Source organism: Metarhizium acridum (genome assembly GCF_019434415.1).
Source record: "Metarhizium acridum strain ARSEF 324 chromosome Unknown scaffold_587, whole genome shotgun sequence".
Lineage (NCBI taxonomy): Eukaryota > Fungi > Ascomycota > Sordariomycetes > Hypocreales > Clavicipitaceae > Metarhizium > Metarhizium acridum.
Window position 1 is genome coordinate 158040 of NW_027094049.1, and position 17849 is coordinate 175888.

The 17849-nt window shown below is 54.6% G+C and overlaps 8 protein-coding genes across 9 annotated transcripts; 4 read left to right on the forward strand and 4 right to left on the reverse strand.

The window, feature by feature from the left end:
• Window positions 1–561: 561 nt before the first annotated feature.
• Window positions 562–3061, reverse strand: J3458_021833 (uncharacterized protein). The gene is made up of 2 exons (XM_066122770.1): window positions 1983–3061; window positions 562–1895 (listed from the first exon to the last, which is right to left on the reverse strand). The coding sequence occupies exons 1-2, from the start codon at window positions 2687–2689 to the stop codon at window positions 1793–1795; spliced, it is 810 nt and encodes a 269-aa protein (XP_065971990.1). The 5' UTR covers window positions 2690–3061; the 3' UTR covers window positions 562–1792.
• A 966-nt stretch (window positions 3062–4027) lies between these two features.
• J3458_021834 (uncharacterized protein) lies at window positions 4028–5183 on the forward strand (the record flags this gene model as incomplete). The annotated part of the gene is made up of 2 exons (XM_066122771.1): window positions 4028–4068; window positions 4130–5183. 2 exons carry the CDS (start codon window positions 4028–4030, stop codon window positions 5181–5183), a joined length of 1095 nt encoding a protein of 364 aa, XP_065971991.1.
• Window positions 5184–5655: 472 nt separating this feature from the next.
• PLB1_11 (Lysophospholipase 1) lies at window positions 5656–7831 on the reverse strand (the record flags this gene model as incomplete). Its single annotated transcript, XM_007813732.2, has 3 exons — window positions 5656–6992; window positions 7082–7639; window positions 7747–7831. 3 exons carry the CDS (start codon window positions 7829–7831, stop codon window positions 5656–5658), a joined length of 1980 nt encoding a protein of 659 aa, XP_007811923.2.
• A 1346-nt stretch (window positions 7832–9177) lies between these two features.
• Window positions 9178–10620, reverse strand: POS5_2 (NADH kinase pos5; the record flags this gene model as incomplete). Its single annotated transcript, XM_007813733.2, has 1 exon — window positions 9178–10620. One exon carries the CDS (start codon window positions 10618–10620, stop codon window positions 9178–9180), a length of 1443 nt encoding a protein of 480 aa, XP_007811924.2.
• Window positions 10621–11055: 435 nt separating this feature from the next.
• On the forward strand, window positions 11056–13759 carry J3458_021837 (uncharacterized protein). Of its 2 annotated transcripts, XM_066122772.1 has the most exons (5): window positions 11056–11495; window positions 11620–11948; window positions 12032–12275; window positions 12351–12799; window positions 12877–13759. In XM_066122772.1, exons 2-5 carry the CDS (start codon window positions 11749–11751, stop codon window positions 13247–13249), a joined length of 1266 nt encoding a protein of 421 aa, XP_065971992.1. In that variant the 5' UTR covers window positions 11056–11495; window positions 11620–11748; the 3' UTR covers window positions 13250–13759. The 2 variants fall into 2 exon arrangements, with proteins under 2 accessions (XP_065971992.1, XP_065971993.1); XM_066122773.1 differs by having other exon boundaries at window positions 11056–11551; window positions 11620–12275.
• A 53-nt stretch (window positions 13760–13812) lies between these two features.
• On the forward strand, window positions 13813–15228 carry J3458_021838 (uncharacterized protein). Its single transcript, XM_007813735.2, has one exon. It carries the CDS (start codon window positions 13984–13986, stop codon window positions 14668–14670), a length of 687 nt encoding a protein of 228 aa, XP_007811926.2. The 5' UTR covers window positions 13813–13983; the 3' UTR covers window positions 14671–15228.
• Window positions 14873–15190, reverse strand: J3458_021839 (uncharacterized protein; the record flags this gene model as incomplete). The annotated part of the gene is made up of 1 exon (XM_066122774.1): window positions 14873–15190. The coding sequence occupies one exon, from the start codon at window positions 15188–15190 to the stop codon at window positions 14873–14875; it is 318 nt and encodes a 105-aa protein (XP_065971994.1).
• Window positions 15229–17548: 2320 nt separating the features above from the next.
• Window positions 17549–17842, forward strand: J3458_021840 (uncharacterized protein; the record flags this gene model as incomplete). Its single annotated transcript, XM_066122775.1, has 1 exon — window positions 17549–17842. The coding sequence occupies one exon, from the start codon at window positions 17549–17551 to the stop codon at window positions 17840–17842; it is 294 nt and encodes a 97-aa protein (XP_065971995.1).
• Between the last annotated feature and the right edge of the window lie 7 nt (window positions 17843–17849).

Here is a 17849-nt window from a genome sequence, read left to right on the forward strand (position 1 = left end):
CCAGTCCGTATTGTATGTATTATACGTGTGAGCCGGGGGCATCCTCCACACGCCTCCACATGTACTATGATGCGCATGAAATCTTCGTTTCCGCTCTGGGGTACAGGAGAGATGGCTCCCACTACGGCTGATCGGCCGGCGGCCCTGGGGTTGGAGGAGGAAGGGGGTGTGTGCAGGCCTTCACTTGTGGGGAAAACACAAAGAAAAGCAGTGGGTGAGCGGCATTGATTGTTTGTGTGGGCCTCGAGTGCTCATGCCAGGCCATGTTTGATGATGGCACCGTCAAGGTCCTGCATGTGGCCTCTGCTTGGTGCTGGGCTTGGTGGAGGCCATGCTAACTGCATTCGCGCTGCGTGACCGAGAGAGGCCGACAATCCGACGATGCGCGACCAAGACGGAGACGGGCGAACAAGACAGAAGCCGCTCTGGCGTGTAGAAGATACATGTTGGAAATGGAGCTCAGGAAGACCTGGCGCTTCTCTGGTCGTCGCCTGTTGAGGCTCGCTGAGTGAAGATGGTTAGTAGACCCAGGTCAGACTGACTACCAAAATCACAAAGCCTGCTTTGCTCGTCAAGTGCCGTCACTTTTCTGCAATGTCACACAGCTCGGGAGTCCAGGCACGGCAACGGCACGAAGCCGGGAGGGCTTTTGAGGCCACAGCTAGGTTTCTAGGGAACAAGCTTTCCAGGCTGTCAATTGATCCCGATGGGGACCGTTGCAGTCGGCAATGACGCTCGAGAGTAGCCAGATGTAGTCACTCGATGCAGTGTATCGACACCAGAGTCAAGTAAATGAAGACGGATGTGGACATGAATGGATGCAATGCAACTATCCGCTGCGCGCCACCTCAAGTCCGTCCTTGCTGCACACGCCCCTTGGCTCAAGCCCAGTGCTGTTGGAGTTTTGAACTTACTCCCGATCCAGCATCAAGCCATTTTGTTCCTTTTGCAGTGGCCAGCCGGTCCGGTTGGTGTCCAGTACGACTTCATCTCCTTCACTGCCTTGCTGCAGAGCGGCAATGTTGACATGCTCACTACAACCATTGCCACAATCTATGCGCGGGTTGACCGAGACATGTCTGCATCTCCTGGTCAGGTTCATGGAAGTCGACTTCCAGGTGCCACGCCTCAGCTATCAAAGATACCTGCCAGACGGCAAAAGAGGAGGATTTTCTGAAATGATGCTAGAAGACGGACGATGGCCGGTTCGCTCTGAGTACAAGTGTAGAGCCTCATCCTTGACTCAGAACCTGTCCACATTGTTCGCTAGTCACAGCCCACGCAATAGTACTACGATCGATTGCACTCCACGACATGCGAACCCACATGGACCATTGCTAGCTGAAGTTAGATGAAATGATCCTTTGGAATTGGCGCATCTCTGCAACCATCGTCAGAACATCAGTCGAGGCGCGGGGCTGCAGCCTTCTGCCGACACCACAACAAGTCTTCCAGGAAACACGAATATCACGGGACCTGCCCCGGCGCACGATGCGTCCAAGACAAGGCATAGTCCAAAGCCTCCCTCGTTCACCCTCCAAGTGCAAAACCGCAGAACCGATACCTGACCGATCCAACGCCAGCAAAGAAGACATGAACGTGCTCTCCGGTTTTGCCTGCTAAAACAAAAAAGACTCCTAGAAACCCCTCAGCTTCACTTCTTGGAACTATTCTCCCCCCCCCCCCCCCCCCCCCCCCAAAAAAAAAAAAAACAAAACGCCCGCGCCTCCAATGACTGATAGACGCCACCCCTTGCCCGTACGGATATACTCAGCTTGTCCGGAAGCTCTCCTCACGCCCATTTTTCGTAGTCGGGGAAGTAACAGCTGTGAATCCGTTCCGCATAGTCAATTATCGTAGGGTAACTTTGCACAATCTCAGCAGTGACGGGGGCACTATCAAAAAAAAGTGGCTTAGCAAACGTCCAAGATGAATAAATGCCCAAAGGCACGGGGGATCGGTTAAAAAAAGGGCCGACTCACGCGGTGCAGACCAGAGCGCCAGCAATGAAGCCGTAGACCGTGGCATCAGCCTCGGTGGGCTCATAGCCGCCCAGCACCCAAAACGGCGCGTCGTCGTCGTTGGTCTTGCTCCTCTGGCGACTGCTCGTCTTGACGGACTCTGTCAGCAGGGCGTTGAGGCTGTCCCACGCCTCCTCCTTGAGCAGACGCACCTCGTCGTCCGTCAGGCGCGCCGTGCCCTGCTGGTACAGGCCGCTGGAGACGGCGCGGCGCGCCAGCCAGCCGGCCACGGCCTGCAGCGGCCACGGCACCGACGCGAGCAGGTGGGCGCGCATCTCGGCGTAGTTGTCGCACCACTTCTCGCGCGTCCCGTAAAAGTACACCTTGTCCTCGAGCAGGGCGCGGGCGGCCAGGTCGTGGGCGCGCTGGGCGGGCGGCAGCGCGGCGTTGACGTCGGGCAGCGCGCCGGCCTCGACGAGGCTGCGTATGATGAGCGTCGAGTCGCCCATTGTGCGTGGCTCGCCGCCGGGTCCGGGTCCTGCCACCTCGACGTAGGGTATCTTTCCCCTGGGCGCGGACCGGGGAGAGCCCCCGCCTAGGCGGTACGGGACGCCGCTGAAGCGCAGCCTGGCTTCGAGCTTGGTGACGAACGGGGACCAGACGTAGGCGTTCTTGGGCGGCGAGCCGCGGAACACTGTGAGCTGGTGGTTGCTTTCGGGGGTGCACATGGTTCTCGTAGCCGGGCCGCAGTTGTGGTGAGGGTCGTGGCGCGTTGCTCTTGGTCCCGCGGGGGGGCGGGGTTGCTGTGAACGTGTGTCTGTTGGTTTGGATTGACCGTGAGGTTGTCGTGGGCGGTTGACTCGCGACGTTTACGCGGGGGGCTACGTCACAGGTGCCAGGCGCGCAGCTGGCAGCTGGCAGCTGTCAGCTTGGACGATGGAGGGGCAGAGAGTGCCGCAGCGATAGTTAAACATGAAGCAGGGATGGTAGTCACTCATCATGACTGATTGATTGATTGCCATTGAAAACGCCGTTTCTTCCACAGATACGATTACTCTGTCGTTCTCCAACATCGGATCATCAGTTCGGTGACGAATTCCTAGCGGAAACGACCACATAGAGGGTAAGCAGGGACCGGACGAGGGCAACAGGCCGCCACGCCTTGGAACCTGGCGGACGGATCGCCCCGTCGCTGCTGGAACAATGTAATTCCCCAAAAAATTGATTTGTCAGAAAAGAGATTGCACATCTCCCCTCGTTTTGACCGAAATATCTGCGTAGAGTCATACCGAGGCATCGTGCGCTCAGATCTGGTGATTCAGGGTGACAGTCAACCTGCCGGCTGGAATAACCACCAGGGAGTGACAATCTGGTGGGGCAAAAGCCGGCGTCAAATACCGGGTTCCAGACAGCTGCAACGAGCCGACGTTGCCGCGTGGAAAAAGACTCCACATTTGCCGCCTCTCGGCTGGGGCAGCCGTTGACCTTGACTGGGCAGGAGACTGTGACCCCTCCAAAAGACAAAACAAATGAGCAAATGCATAAACAGTTTTTTTCTCAAGAAAAACTAGCTGAATTAATTGTTTCCATTGAAATTTCTAGTATTATTTGGCGAGCTGAAAACACGGGGGGAAAAAAAAAATGGAAAGGCTGAGCCTGAGCTTGTCTTTGAAGAAATAACGTGGCTGTCATACGATTGGGCGGCTAGGCCCCAAGTGTTGCGGGTTATACTTTCCCTGAGTGGGGCAGGAGAGAGAGCGGGGACGACAAAGGCAAGATGCGGGCTCGGTGTGAATATTCTTGGAGAAGAAGAATTTGCCTCATCTCGGATGAGATGCCGGTGGCCATTATTAATGTAATTTATGAAGAAAATCAAGCATCGAGCTTGTTGTATATATAAGTGGTGTCAAGAGCCCTCTCCGATCGTGATAGCTTCGACACATTGTCATCTCACTCACCAGTTGACCTTTTTATACGGACCCCCCCCCCCCCCTTTTGCTTTCGCTTTCGATTGAGCCAGCAACCATCATCAGTCGAGTGAAAGAAGACCCAGTAACCAGGACACAATGGCGAGCAAGTCGTTCAACGTCGGCGTTATCGGCTACGGGTGAGTCCCAAGCCCAGCGTTTGAAAGCATCCAAAGCTGACAGCGAGGGGGGTAAACGAAGCCTGTCGGCCAAGGTCTTCCACATCCCCTTCATCGCGACGACGCCGCAGCTCAGGCTTCACAGCATCGTGCAGCGGAGCCCCCGGGACGGCAACTCGGCGCCGCAGGACCACCCGTCGGCCAAGCACTACACAGACGCCAAGCAGCTGCTGTCGGACGGCGAGGTGGACGTGGTGGTGGTGACGACGCCGCCCGACACGCACTTTGCGCTCACCAAGGCGGCGCTCGAGGCGGGCAAGCACGTCCTCACGGAGAAGCCGTTTGTGCCCACGGCCGCCGAGGCCGAGCAGCTCATGGCCGCGGCCCGCCAGAGCGGCCGCCTCGTCTGCGTGTACCAGAACCGGCGGTGGGACGCCGACTTCCTGCTCGTCAGGCACCTCGTGGCCAGCGGCGCCGTCGGGCGCGTCGTCGAGCTCGACTCGCACTTTGACCGGTACCGCGCCGCGCCGCCGCCCGCCGGCGGCTGGAAGGGCGAGCTGGGCACCCCCTCGGGCGGCGGCGCGCTGTTCGACCTGGGCGCCCACCTGCTCAACCAGGCCTACGTGCTGTTCGGCATGCCGCGCGCCGTCCACGGCCGCCTGCTCTCCCAGCGCGCCGCCCGGCCCGACCTGCTCAGCCCCGACGCCGTCTGCGCCGAGCTGGCCTACCCGGACGCCAAGCTCGTCCACGTCCGCATCAGCGCCCTCAGCGCCGAGACGGAGCAGCCGCGCTTCTGGCTGCGCGGCGCCGCGGGCAGCTTCCGCAAGCGCGGCCTCGACCCCCAGGAGGACCAGCTCAAGGCCGGCGTGAAGCCCACCGCCGCCGGCTTCGGCCGCGAGGACCCGGGCCGCATGCGCCTGGTCCGCGTCGCCGACGACGGCGCCATCCGCGAGGAGAAGGTGCCGGACCTGGAGCCCGAGACCTACCGCGCCTTCTACGCCGCGTTTGCCAGGGCCCTCGAGACCGGCAGGGAGGAGGACCTTCCCGTCAAGGCTTCCGAGGCGCGGGACGTGCTGCGCATCATTGAGGCCGTGGTGGAGAGTGCAAAGACGGGCAGGGACGTTGTGTTTTCTTGAAGAGCCCAGAGGAGAACGAACCCCCCCCCAACCCTCTTTTATTTTGGTGACTAGCAGTCACCAACCGACGTCAAATGACTTCTGTGGAGCTCGTATATGGGGGGGAACAAAAGAAAATAAAAATGGTGGCTACCTTTTGTCGTTTCTCACATCACCGGGAACCGTGTGCTGGCCGTCACGACCTACCCTGAATCGTTTGCATCTCCAACCAACACTAGAATAGTATTGGGCGAATACCATCATGCAGTCACACTAAAAAAAAAAGTTGTCATCGTGCACGAGTCAGAATGTCGCCTCGTGACTCTTGTTTATAGCATGTCATAACGTACAGTGCATGTATGCTGGGTTTTGATGCAGTCGTTTAACCAAAGCCCTGACCCGTTACTTCGATTCTAGACCCAAAAAAAAAAGTAAACTCCCATCCTGTCCCAACCATTTCTAAAAAAAGAAAATAAATAAATTCATAAACATTCTACAAGTTAAACGCCGTAACAGCCAGAACCACCAGCCCCACGGTTGTTATTATCGTGCTCAATTCCTGACCGGCAGCACCCGAGCTCTTGGTGAGGATGGGCTTGCCATAGAGACTCGGCACATACGGCGCGGGCTTCGTCTCGTTGAGCGTCCCATTCCAGCAGTAGTTGGTGTAGCACTGCCTGCACTTGTCGGGCACGGCCGTCTTGGTGCGCTCGAAGCTGCGGGCGAGCATGGCGCAGCCAACGCATACGGCCCAGTCGGGGTCGCGTGTGCTGTTGAGCTGTGTGGCCACTGCCCAGCCGTTTTGGACAATGGCGTCGCGCTCGTCCGACTTGATGGCCATTTGAAAGGTGGATATGTTGGATTCGTAAATGTAGGGGTAGTTGGGGATGTAGACGATGAGCGGAGACGGCGTGGTGAGGTTGGACGAGTCGCAGCCGAAGAAGGCGGGTCTCGAGTTGAGCCCGAGGTTGATGAAGGTGTCCTTGCCCGGGACGGCGGGGAACCCCGTCCCGTTGGCAATGGAGGATTGCAAGGACCGCTCGTAGGTGGCGATGGCGGACGCCCCGTCCGGCCAGCTGCTGTCCGTGTCGGCGGAGGAATCGATTGAAAAGACCACGTCGACGTGCCTCTCGCGGAACAAGTGTGGGTGGTAGGGGACGTTTTGTAGATCCTCACCGCCGTCGACGAGTGTGAGACGGGTCTCGTTGGCGCTGGGATTGTTGGCCGAGTTCCAGCCCTTGAAAGGGTTGGGAGTCCAGTCTGCAATGTCATTGCTCTTATCGCCCAGAGCATTCAAGAAGCTTGTCAAGGCGTCAATGACGAACTTGGGAATGTCGTCGGGGACGTATCTGCTGTTTCCGTCCTTGATGTAGAGGATAATCTGGTTGAATAAACTGCTCGAGGTGCCCATGATGAAGCCAGCATTGTCAAAGCCAACAATACACTTTTGGTTGTCGGGAATCGAGCCGTTGGTGAAGTTGGAGCCGACATATTGAAGAGGCACGAATCCTTGGAGGGAGGGGTCGAAGGATCCAAACTCCCAGGGGGTGAACTCGTAGATGGTTGAATTCGACGCGATAATCTTTTCCCCGGGGGCGCGGCCATCGGCAACAATAAAGGGAAGCGGGTTCTTGCCGGATGAGAAACCCGGGTCGTTTGCGATGGAAGAGTAGGTAAAGCCCGGACCGCCGTTGGTGGCATTGATGAGCTGGTATGAAAGCATGCGACCCCAGTAATCAGTAATGGACCGGTCGAAGCCCGCCTTGGCCTTGGCATCCACATCGTCGAGAATCTCGCTGTAATATTGTAACAGGCTGTATTGCTCGGGACCTGTGGGTTCGGCAAAGATTAGTACGTGACTTTCGCATGTGTAATCACGGGTGTGAATTATCTCGTCTTGTCCGCTCTGCGCCTCTTACCTTTGAGGATGGAATCGTCAAACTGCCAGATTTGCGGCGCATTGACGGCATCCTGGACCGAGGTAAAATTGTTGGTGTACATGCTGCCCACCAGCCAGCTACCGCCAGACAGACCGGAGATATACGTCGCACTCTGGAGCAGGCCACCCAAGTTGCCCTTTGTCTGACTGCCAGTCGAGCGGCTATCCCAGGCGGCAACAGCACCGGCACCGTTGAGCATGGCGCGATAACCGCCTCCGGAGACGGCCAGTCCAATGTTTGGCAGCGCGGTCGGGTCGCTGGTGGCATTCTTGAGGTAGGCATCGCTGTCGAAGTTGGGGATGGCAATGCGCTTCAGGAGCTCACGGATGGGGGCGACGGTTTCGTTTCGGCGCTTGGGAAGCCATTCCCGCTCCTGGGACGACGAGCTGCTGCCGTCTCGCACTTGCGGGCGGCTCTTGGGGCAGTCGACGGGAGACGGCGCATAGCCCTTGGGCGACTGATTGGTGGCGCGTTGGATGAGGTATGTTTGGCGGACGACGTCGGCCGAATCGGGAGCATCGTGTTGGCGCGGGAGATCTGGTGCAGGCGAGGGCAACGGCGTTAGCAACAGGTGACGCCAGCTGGCATCTCGGCCGTGCAACGATTTTGCGGTGGCTGCGAGTCGGGGCATCGAGAAAACCTACGTTGGGCAACGGCCGCGGCAACCTGGGCGGGAGCCAGCGCCGTCGCCGCGGCCAGCAGGAGCGATAGTTGACTGCCAATGGCCATTTGTCCCCCCGCCTTTGCTGCGCTGCAAAATTCAATTGAACAGACAGACGGCCAGAGAGGCGACGAGGGAGGAGAAAAAGTGAGAAATGAGAAGACTGGAATGGGAAGTGGAAGCGGACGGGCACACCAAAGACCAGCAACGCGAGCAACCCGAGGAATTAATACGACTCGACTTGATACAAATATGGACATACCAGACTCATGTGCAGCGGAGCGCACAAGCTCTAGCTAGTGTCTTGGCCGTTTGGTCTTGGCGGCGCTCCGTCAATAGGATTCAATTTTCTGCAACATTCCGCCTGGTCATTGACGGACGGATATGTCGGCCCCAGTTGGTGTTAGTTCGCCCCAGTTGGCCAGTTGGTTAGTTTCAGTCAAACGAGAGTTTAACACACACACAAAAAAAAAACGTCGTCTCGATTTTGTCTCTTTGCGCGGCGGAGACGCAGGGAGACCGAGGCCCAGCTTGGCTGGCTGGACAGGGGGCTGCGAGATTCCAAAAAAAAAGGGGACGAATGGATTGGCTATACTCGGTATTGCAAAATGCATAAACACAACCAACAAACCATTGTTGCCGACATAACAACACCAACCACTTGGTCCAACGGGGGAGGCTATGCACCTTGTCGTGGCGATGCAACACACGGACAGAAGACTCGTAACGTCTGTTGCACTTGGCATGTACCAGTCGACGCTTCTGTCTCAGCCCATGACGTACGATGCGTTGGTTTCAAAAAACTGGTCCATACGGTGCAACCAGCGGGATTCGGGGTGCTTGCCTGCCTTTGTGCTCAAGAAGCTGACACGCTGGGGGCAACTGTCACGAGATATGGGCACAACAATTGCCAGTCTACAACACACCAGTTGACACCTATTCATCAGGAACAATCCCTTGTTTGCACTGCAATGGCAGTGAGAGCTGGCGTAGGAAATGCCCATTGTGTGCGCCGAAAACACCAGACACTCCAAGTACAGAGTATTAGGTTGGCCAATGCCATTTGTTGCATTAGCATTACCCTGCCCATCCGTGCTGTCAGCCCTTCGCCCAGCCAAACCAGTTCTGAGCCAGCGTTGTCAACTCAGCCTCACACAAGTTACCATGCCCGCGGCATTGATAGAGCCTGAACATGCTCGTCTTCCCCGACGAATTTCTCGCCATTGACCACGGAACGTTGCAAATCCGGAACTGAATCAATTGCATCAACGTCGAATAGGGTATCAATTTGCGCTGTGAACAAAGTCAACTCGCCATGCCAGACTCCAAACGTACCCAAACGTCACAACTAAATATGAACCACCGTGCCGGAAAATATACCCCGGCATTTCTGCTTCACGCATCCTCTGATCCTCTAGTCAGAAAACTCATCGCTTGGCGGCTCCCTCCCAAACGGATGGTTGAACTTTAACAACCCATTCAGTCCGCCTACCCACGGATCATCATCCTCTGTACGAATTACACATGGCACACCGCCATGCCACTCCTCTCCCGGCCCGGCTCTACCAACAAATTCGCCCTCGACGCGAATCTCTGAACCCGGCAAGACACCGGCGCATCGCTTCCCATCAATGTTAAGATCTAGTTCTCGGCCTCTATTTTTTGGGCTCATTCGTAACGTGACTTTGGTATCGAGCGGCAGCACAAGCGATCTGAAGCTCAGACTACACGGGGATATAGGCGTGATGAGGAGTGACTTGACAAGTGGGTGAACGATAGGCCCGCCGGCGCTGAGGCTGTATGCTGTTGAGCCGGTCGGCGTGCTGATGAGGATGCCGTCTGCAATGGTCTCTGTCAAAAAATGGCCGTTTTGGTATATATCAATGATGGCCAAGTGCGGGTGAGATCCTCTGTGGACGGATATCTCGTTGATGGCACGGAGAGAGGGTGATGGCTCCTGGGTTCCCGCGATGCTGGATTTATGTTGGTGGGCCAGTGTATCAGACACCCGATGGTTGATGTTATCCCCTGAGCGATCAAAAATGTCGGCCTTGAGCCGATGCCGCAGCAAAATCTTGGATGCCCGGCTAACACCCAGACTCTTTCCGCGTAACCTCTCCCATCCGGCAACATCAGCCGGGGTGTTGGTCGTCATGCGCTCATCCCTCCCGTTGTCTATGGGCACAGCAGCATCCTGTACCGAAGCCACATCGCTCCCACTCATGTACATTTCCCTCCATGCCTTCCTATACTCGCTGAAATTCCATTCCCCCAGAAAGCCCAGCGTGCCCATGCTAAAAGACAAGATTGGAGGCACGGAGCCATGTAGTTTGAATAAACTTGCAGCCCGAAGGACCGTTCCGTCTCCACCAAAAGTGGCAATAACATCGATTTTGCCCGCAGTGTTGGACCGGCTATCGGATACGTAGATGGGGAACGGGAGGTGGTTGCGAATAACGGCCGCAATGCGCGGCTCCACGACGAGATTGACATCTGGGTAGTCAGTGCGAATGTGTTTGGCAAACTTGATGACAGACTCTGTCACATCAGGCGCGTAGAGCTTTTGCACAAGGAGTAGATTTCGAGGTGGCCGCGGCCAATGGAGCGACAGCAGCGACGAGCCGGGTTTCGTACTCTGAAGGTAGCGTGGGAAGGTGCGGTCTGGAAGCTCATTGACGCTATGTACTTGCGCGTTGCGAAGAGGGAGGCTCGTCGAGAAGTTGTGGCGTGAGCTGCATGTTGGTGTTTCCGACGCTATTCGCCTTCGTGGTAGCGATGCTGGAGCTCTAGGTTGTCCACCGAGACCGGAATGGCGAGTAGAGGCGAGAAGCTCCTGCAGCAGCTGACGCCTGGACATATTCGCCTATCCTTGTCTTCCTTTTCAGGAGACAAAGAAAAGGCAGGACCTGGAACTAGCCGCAGTCAACTCCTAGTTTGAACATGCGAACCAAGATGCGCCTGGCGGTGGCGGATTTGGATGGCTAAAATCCAGCCTTGGAAGGCAGCCAGTGTGGACATGTGCGGCTGCCTGGTCGACTGTGGGGACTGACCGCTTGCCTAATCTTGTCAGGCAACGGCAGGAAAGCTAGCATCGGCGGGGGGCCGGCATTGAATTATAACCAACGGTGAAAGAGACTTTGACCAAGACTCAAGAGAGAATATTACACTTCTAATTTGCACCACTTGAGTTCGAATGCACATCATCGGAATCCGTGCGTACCCAGCCTGCTCTCGGCTGGGGGGTAGCCAAGAATCTGCTGCCATACCCCGCTGGCAGGTCAACCAGACTGCTCGCGTGGTTGGCTGACGGATCTCGGTGCTGGAAGCCCTCTAAATGTCAACCCCTGATTGGCCGCCTGTCAGGTCAGCTGAAGCTCTGCAGGGCACACGGCCGCCATTTTCAGGCAGCTCATGGCCCAAGGAGCGCTCAAGTGCTGGGAGGGCCGATCGTCATCGCGTCACATGTGCCGCCGCCTAACATTGAACATCTCCCAACATCAGCCCTCTTTCTATCTTCACGTCACCAGCACCATTTCTTTGCTTCGCTCAGACCCTTTTGGGACGTGGAAGGCCAGGTCAGGAGTGTACTGGTCATTGCACCTGATTCCTGCTACACGATTTAGAGAAGCTTCCCGGCAGTATTCCTAGCAGCATATTCACACCACCAGTCGACCAACATAGAGTAACGTCGATCCCACCACCCCCCCGACAACTTGGGCATCCTGCCGCAAGGTACGCGTTTGAGCGAAGCATTTGCATATAGAGCTAGCAGATTCCCTCACTTGAATGTAACTCAATTTTATCCGTCGTCTGCATGAGCTGCCTGTGCATGGCTGCTAATTATCTCTCGTCACAGAGTTTTATATCCTTGGCTACTCCGTACTTATCCGGCCTTTCCGCTCAGAACGGCCCCGTGTCCACACTTTTGCATCTGAAATTTACTTCACTGTGTTGGTGCAGTACCAATCATTTTCAAAAGGTCGTCATGCCTGAGTTCGCGGAGAATGACAGCTCGGAGAGCAAAGTTCCGGCTTTAGAGCTTGCTGCAGGGTTCAAGAATGACGAGAAACAGCCAGCCAACTCATCACGGTTTGTCCACCCTTCGGGCAAGAGCGGTCATGGGCGTGCTATGCAAATACTACGGGGTATTGCATTCACCGCTTACTTTACATTTTGTTGCTTTGCGTGAGTACGCTTGTCTCATCCGTCGTGCTGCCAGGGCTCAGTGGATTGACCGTAGTCGTCTAACAAAACCTTTGGCTTCGTAGAATCGTCATCACTCAATTTATAGGTGCCCCGTTGTACTTTATCAACCGCGAGTGGTTTTACGCTTATATGGCCATGACAAAGCAGTCCTTTGCACTTACAATTACTGTCATGACTCATATTTGGGGTCCTGCTACCGTTCGTATTAGCGGTGATGAGTCTGTAGCTGGACAAATTTTGGCCACTCCTGGTGGCGGTGTCGAATTCAAATTTCCGGAACGCATGGTAATGATTGCAAATCACCAGGTAAGTTTACATGTGATGATGGTATCACCAGGCGAGATCGCCGCCAGATGGGAGCTAACTGCAGGCGCCGCGCAGATTTACACAGATTGGTTGTACTTGTGGTGGGTTGGTTATGCAAATCGGCCGGGAATGCATGGGCACATCTACATCATTCTCAAAGAATCTCTAAAATACATACCGTTCATAGGAACTGGTATGATGTTTTACGGTTTCATCTACATGTCGAGAAAGATGGCTACAGATCAACCAAGGCTGGCTTATCGTTTGAATAAACTCAAGAAGAAGAAGATTGACCCATCGGGCAAGGCTTATTTTGACCCCATGTGGCTTCTTCTGTTCCCGGAAGGCACTAATTTGTCCAGAAATGGCCGGGAAAAGTCTTTTCAGTGGGCAGAAAAGAATGGTCTCAAGGATCCCGATCATGTCATGTTGCCCCGAAGCACAGGTATATTCTTCTGTCTGAATGAGCTGAAGGATACAGTGGAGTATGTATACGACTGTACTGTGGCCTACGAAGGAATACCGTAAGTTCCGGTCACTGCCGTCCGAAGGACCAATGAGACAAGACGATACAATTGCTGACGACGCTCACACCCAACAGCCGAGGTAAATACGGAGAAGAAATCTTTGGGTTGGCAAGCACCTACTTTCAGGGCCGCCCCCCCAAGTCTGTAAATCTGTACTGGCGGCGATTTCGGGTCGCTGATATGCCCCTCAACGACCAGAAGGAATTTGACACCTGGCTTCGGGACCAGTGGTATAAGAAGGATGCGTTAATGGAGGAGTATCTCAGGGAGGGCCGTTTCCCAGCCCTGACCGGAGGCAAGACCGAGTATGTCGAGACTGAAGTCAGAACCAAACACCCTTGGGAAATCTTGCAAATATTCACCGTTGTGGGAACCGCTGGGTTGCTGTGGCACAACGTGCGGAAGTTTCTGTCAACAATCGCAGCCAAAGTGGGCATAGTCGCATGATGGCTGTGAGATGGGAGCGCGGAGAGGCATTGTTAATAAACTTTAAGGGAAGCCTGCGTAGCTGTGGACAGGGGCGAGGGAATGTGGAGCTGGGCTTTCCTAATTTTGTATACGATATCAGAGTCGGGAGTCAGTTTTATGGGCGAGGATGGGCGAAGAGCGAGACACTGTGACACTTTTGGAGCGTGGAGCGATATGGTTGAAATTATGCGGGCTTTCTATGCGGGAGTCGAATGACGTTTATCAATAGACTCAGCGATTGCATGTTACGAAGATGAATGCAGGACTGTGCATATTCGGAAGCTTCTGTAATGCGCCGAGTTGGCAGTGGTTTCTGCCCACTATCAGGCAGCTCGAACGGACATCTTGACAACTTCGAAATTCTATTTTCATCATCTTCCGAGGAGGGTGCTGCCCACACATGCGAGAGCAGACTCTCTGCCAGCTTTGTAGCTATGAAGTCCCTAGACAAAGCGCTCTCTTCAGTCAACTACTCCTTAACCCAACTCGCCAGTAATGGTGCCGTCTCTTCTACGAATCCACCGTTCTCTGCGGGCTCTGCGGGGAAACCTAGTCTTGGAACTCTCAAAATCGGTTCAAGTGTCCTATCATCAGAGCAAACAAGGTCAGAGAAAAGCCATATCCTGATATGCAAGCAAGTGTGGTGCTGCTGGGCTGTGGAGTCTAGCTGCGCCCTTCCGACACATTGATACAACTCCTCCTCCGTCTGTCAAATGAAGACGCAGCGAAACGATGACTTGGCCAGCAGTTCACCGGCTACAACAATGCTACCCGCTTCCGCATCGCCAACCGCCCTGCTGCTCATCGACATCCAGCAGGGCATGAGGCACGCGTCGCACTGGGGCCCAGAGAGAAGCACACCCGAGTTCGAGTCGAACGTCGGATCCGTGTTGCAAGCCGCTCGCGTGTACATCCAAGGCCGGCCAGACAAGCCCATCCTCATCATCCATGTCCACAACCACTCCGCGAGACTGACTTCACCGCTGCACCCGACGTATATATTCCCGGACGGCGCACTCGGCGTCGCGCCGATGGACGTCGCAGCCCCCGTTGCCCCGGAGCCGGTGCTCGTCAAGGGCGTCAACTCAGCCTTCATAGGGACCGATCTGGAGATGCGATTCAGAGCGTTCAAGACGGAGCAGCTGGTCGTCCTTGGGCTGAGCACCGACGAGTGCGTGAGTACAACTGTGAGAATGGCGGCCAATTTGAAGGTTCTTGAACGGGATGCCGCTGGGAGCCGGGTCGAGAGCAGGATAGTTTTGTTGAGCGACGCCACGGCCGCTTGGGCGAAAGGCGGGTTCGGCGCCCAGAACATTCATGAGGTTCACCTTGCAAGTCTAAATGGCCAGTTTGCGAGGGTGGAAGCGACCGAGGATGCCATCAAGGCCATCTTGCGTTAGCCGCCCATTCGAGTATCGGCTGGCAAGGCTGAAGTTATCATGGCTATCGCTAGTACTGTTGAGAGCAAGGACAGCAAGCCCTCATCTCGTGAGCCGCGGAGAATGCCAGCTGATTTTCAACCATGTCCGAGTTGGGTATTTTGCGAATTCACGCACTGAAAATACAAGCAGTGGAGATGTGATTTCCGGATATGTGGCTATTCTACGCTCGTGGTGTATTTCTTTTACTCAACATACTTTTGGCTTTTCGTAGTTGCTTAGCCTTGACCTTCTTTCTCGGCACCTCGCTTTCCGTGGCTTTGGGCGCCTTTAGATGGTGGTCACTGGCTACGTGTATAAAGAATCTAATGTTATTCTCTTTGAGAGTGCCTTCCAATATGGAGCTTTTCGCGTCTGGAGTCAGTGATATTATATCACAAGGGTTGAGACGATTGTACGGAGCAATTTGTGGCCTTGTGAAGACTCGGAGTGTACGACACGATCTGAAATCCACTCTTTGGGCCGTCGGAAAGACCACCATCAGTTTTTTATTTTTACTAATTGAATACTTTCACTCCGGTCTCTCACTCTGTAATTTTGTTGATGGGACCGGTTTAAACTTCAACTTGAATCGCCCTGTTCGATTCGAATACTTGCCAAGGTTTGCGATTGCGCCAGCACCTGACTAGTAAGCTAATGGGGACTTGGGGGTTCTTAATTGCTCGAAACGGGTAATCCTCAAGCATCCGTATTGTTGTTCGGGTGCGCACCACCGCCACGCGTCTGAAGGTGAGCCAAAACCGGGAGATGAGGCCTGGCAGGGCTGCTGATGTTGTATACAGTTGTAATTTCAACAACCCCATGGACCACAGAAAAGCAGTGCCTCCGACGTGCCATGTGTTGGTGGCTGAACGAGTATATCACTTAGTGTGTCAACTTGGTCGACCGAGGCATCCTATGATGATTGAAAGCCCAATTTTGGCTATTTTGGTGTATGCCTCGGCAACTATGATATTCTGACGGAAAGTAAAAGTGGCATGTAGACGGTACGGCTCGTTGGGAATAAATAGGGAGACAGACACCGGGTATGAGTATGTAGTTGAAGTAAGCTTGGCTTGGTCCTTTTCCACCACGCCACCACCTCTGGATTCGCTGTGCTTTTCAGGTGGGATGGATATATGGCTTCAGCCCGCAAGCCATCATCATGGTCCTGGACGTCTGCTCGATAGCTGATGGGCATAAACTTGGCGTGCATTCGGGAGAAGCAGGGACTATTTTTCCAAAAACAAATCTTCACCTTGAGCCTATTGGATTGTGAAATCGCGTTATTGATTTAGGCTGTATCGAGATGGATCTCTTGGACCTCCTTTGTTGACAGGAAGTAGGTTGGCGTGGCGTTGATGTCTGTCCAGGTTACCACTTTGAAAGCACTAAATACGAGCTGAGTCATGGCTGACTTGCTGCTGTTTACCCGTTAATTGCACCTCGGCATCTATCCTCACGGAATGTCCCCTTATTGGCTGTCAATTGGACCAAGGCAACCCCTCTAAGTGCCCCCAGCGAAGAGGAGGCGGTAAGTGGCGGGACGAGCCTGAGATGGCGTTGCACAGGTTGTCGGATGTGGCAAAGGCCGTACAAACGAGGTGTTTGAGAACAAAACGGACGCTGTGTATTGCTTGTTCATTGAGTTTTGGTGGTTTTATTCGGTGGAAACGGACGACACCAATGGAAACCCGAGTGCCTGGGCAACTTCCCTGTTGTGCCGAGGACAAGAGTAATACATACTCCGTATTGTGCTGCTAGTGTTGTCACGGGATGTATGGGTGCGGTGCACTCTAGAGTTTAGAGATCCATGCCAAGCCCTGCTATAGAACATAATTTAGGTTTTGAATTGTCTGTTGGCCTCATTTTTAATTGGTGGAGCGGAGCCAATCTGGCTCAGGTCCCAATGCGACGGAGCGTGTCCCAAGATACAGAAAACTGGGGAGATGAAAGAACGAGAGTGGAGGCTGCAGACAATGTTGTGGAATGATTGTCGAGAGTTGAAAGACACTTGCAATGCATCACGTTCACGTCAACAGCGCCAACCACGTGTACTAGCCGCCGTTTGCTCCTTCCCTCTCAGCATCCCTCATCACATGGCTACCTGAGGCAGGTATGACAGGATGGCTGAGGGTTGAGACAGCTCAATCCAAGTATTCTGCAGGCATCCGAGCTTTGTTTTTGCAATTCTAGACCAAGACTTGTCTCGTATACGCCTTTTCGGTCGCGGACAATGCAAACAAGAGGCCATGAGTTTCGCACAAGCGACTGAGACGCCTTCCCCGCAGAGGCACCATCCCTTACCCATAAAGCAGGCGGCGGCGACAAGAGCATCAGAGAACACCTTGTCAAGATGCTGCCATCCCCGCAAGCCACCATACTTCCGGCCTCATCCTGGACCCAAAAAGGCCAACACGCCCGGCGCATCTCAGCAGTTCCAGGCTCAGCGACCCGCTTCCCCGCAACACCCCAACCTACTAGTTTCTGGGGTAGAGCATCTTGGCATCGCTGTCCGCCACACCCCAACGGAGCACTGGGGTGGAGGAAGGGGACAACGTCGAGCATCCTGCAGATAAATCTCTAGTCTCTGTGGTCGGCAGATGGAGTCGATTGAAGTTGCCTGTGTTGGCCGGGAATTGCTCGCGAGAGGCTTGCTCCTAGCCGTCCCCGCTACTATATATCTTTTACTGCTCGCCCTCATTTCAGTCCCAAAAGTCTTCATAACCAGTGCAAAGACAACTTTTACAGTTTTGGACCCAGTGGCTTCATGCAATTGCCTGTCTGCGTCGTCGCTTTTGTCTAATCAACAAGTACAACAACGGTGAGAGTCTATACTACCGCTCCGCGGGGCTCAACCATGGCATCTCTTCGTGAAGATGCCGAGAAGCAAACGGTGGAACACCAGGATCTTGCCACCGCGTCTAATGACAAACTTGAGAGCCAACTTGGAGAGGCCGGTGATGCCGATAGCGACTATGGATTTACAAAAGCTGAGCAGAGGAGTATCATTCGCAGAATCGACCGTCGACTGGTTCTTACCGTTGGTGTTATGTACTGTGTTAGTCTTATGGACCGGACCAATATGAGTGCTGCCAACATTGCGGGCATGAGTAAGGAGCTCACGTTGATTGACAATCGATATGTGAGTTAAAGAACCG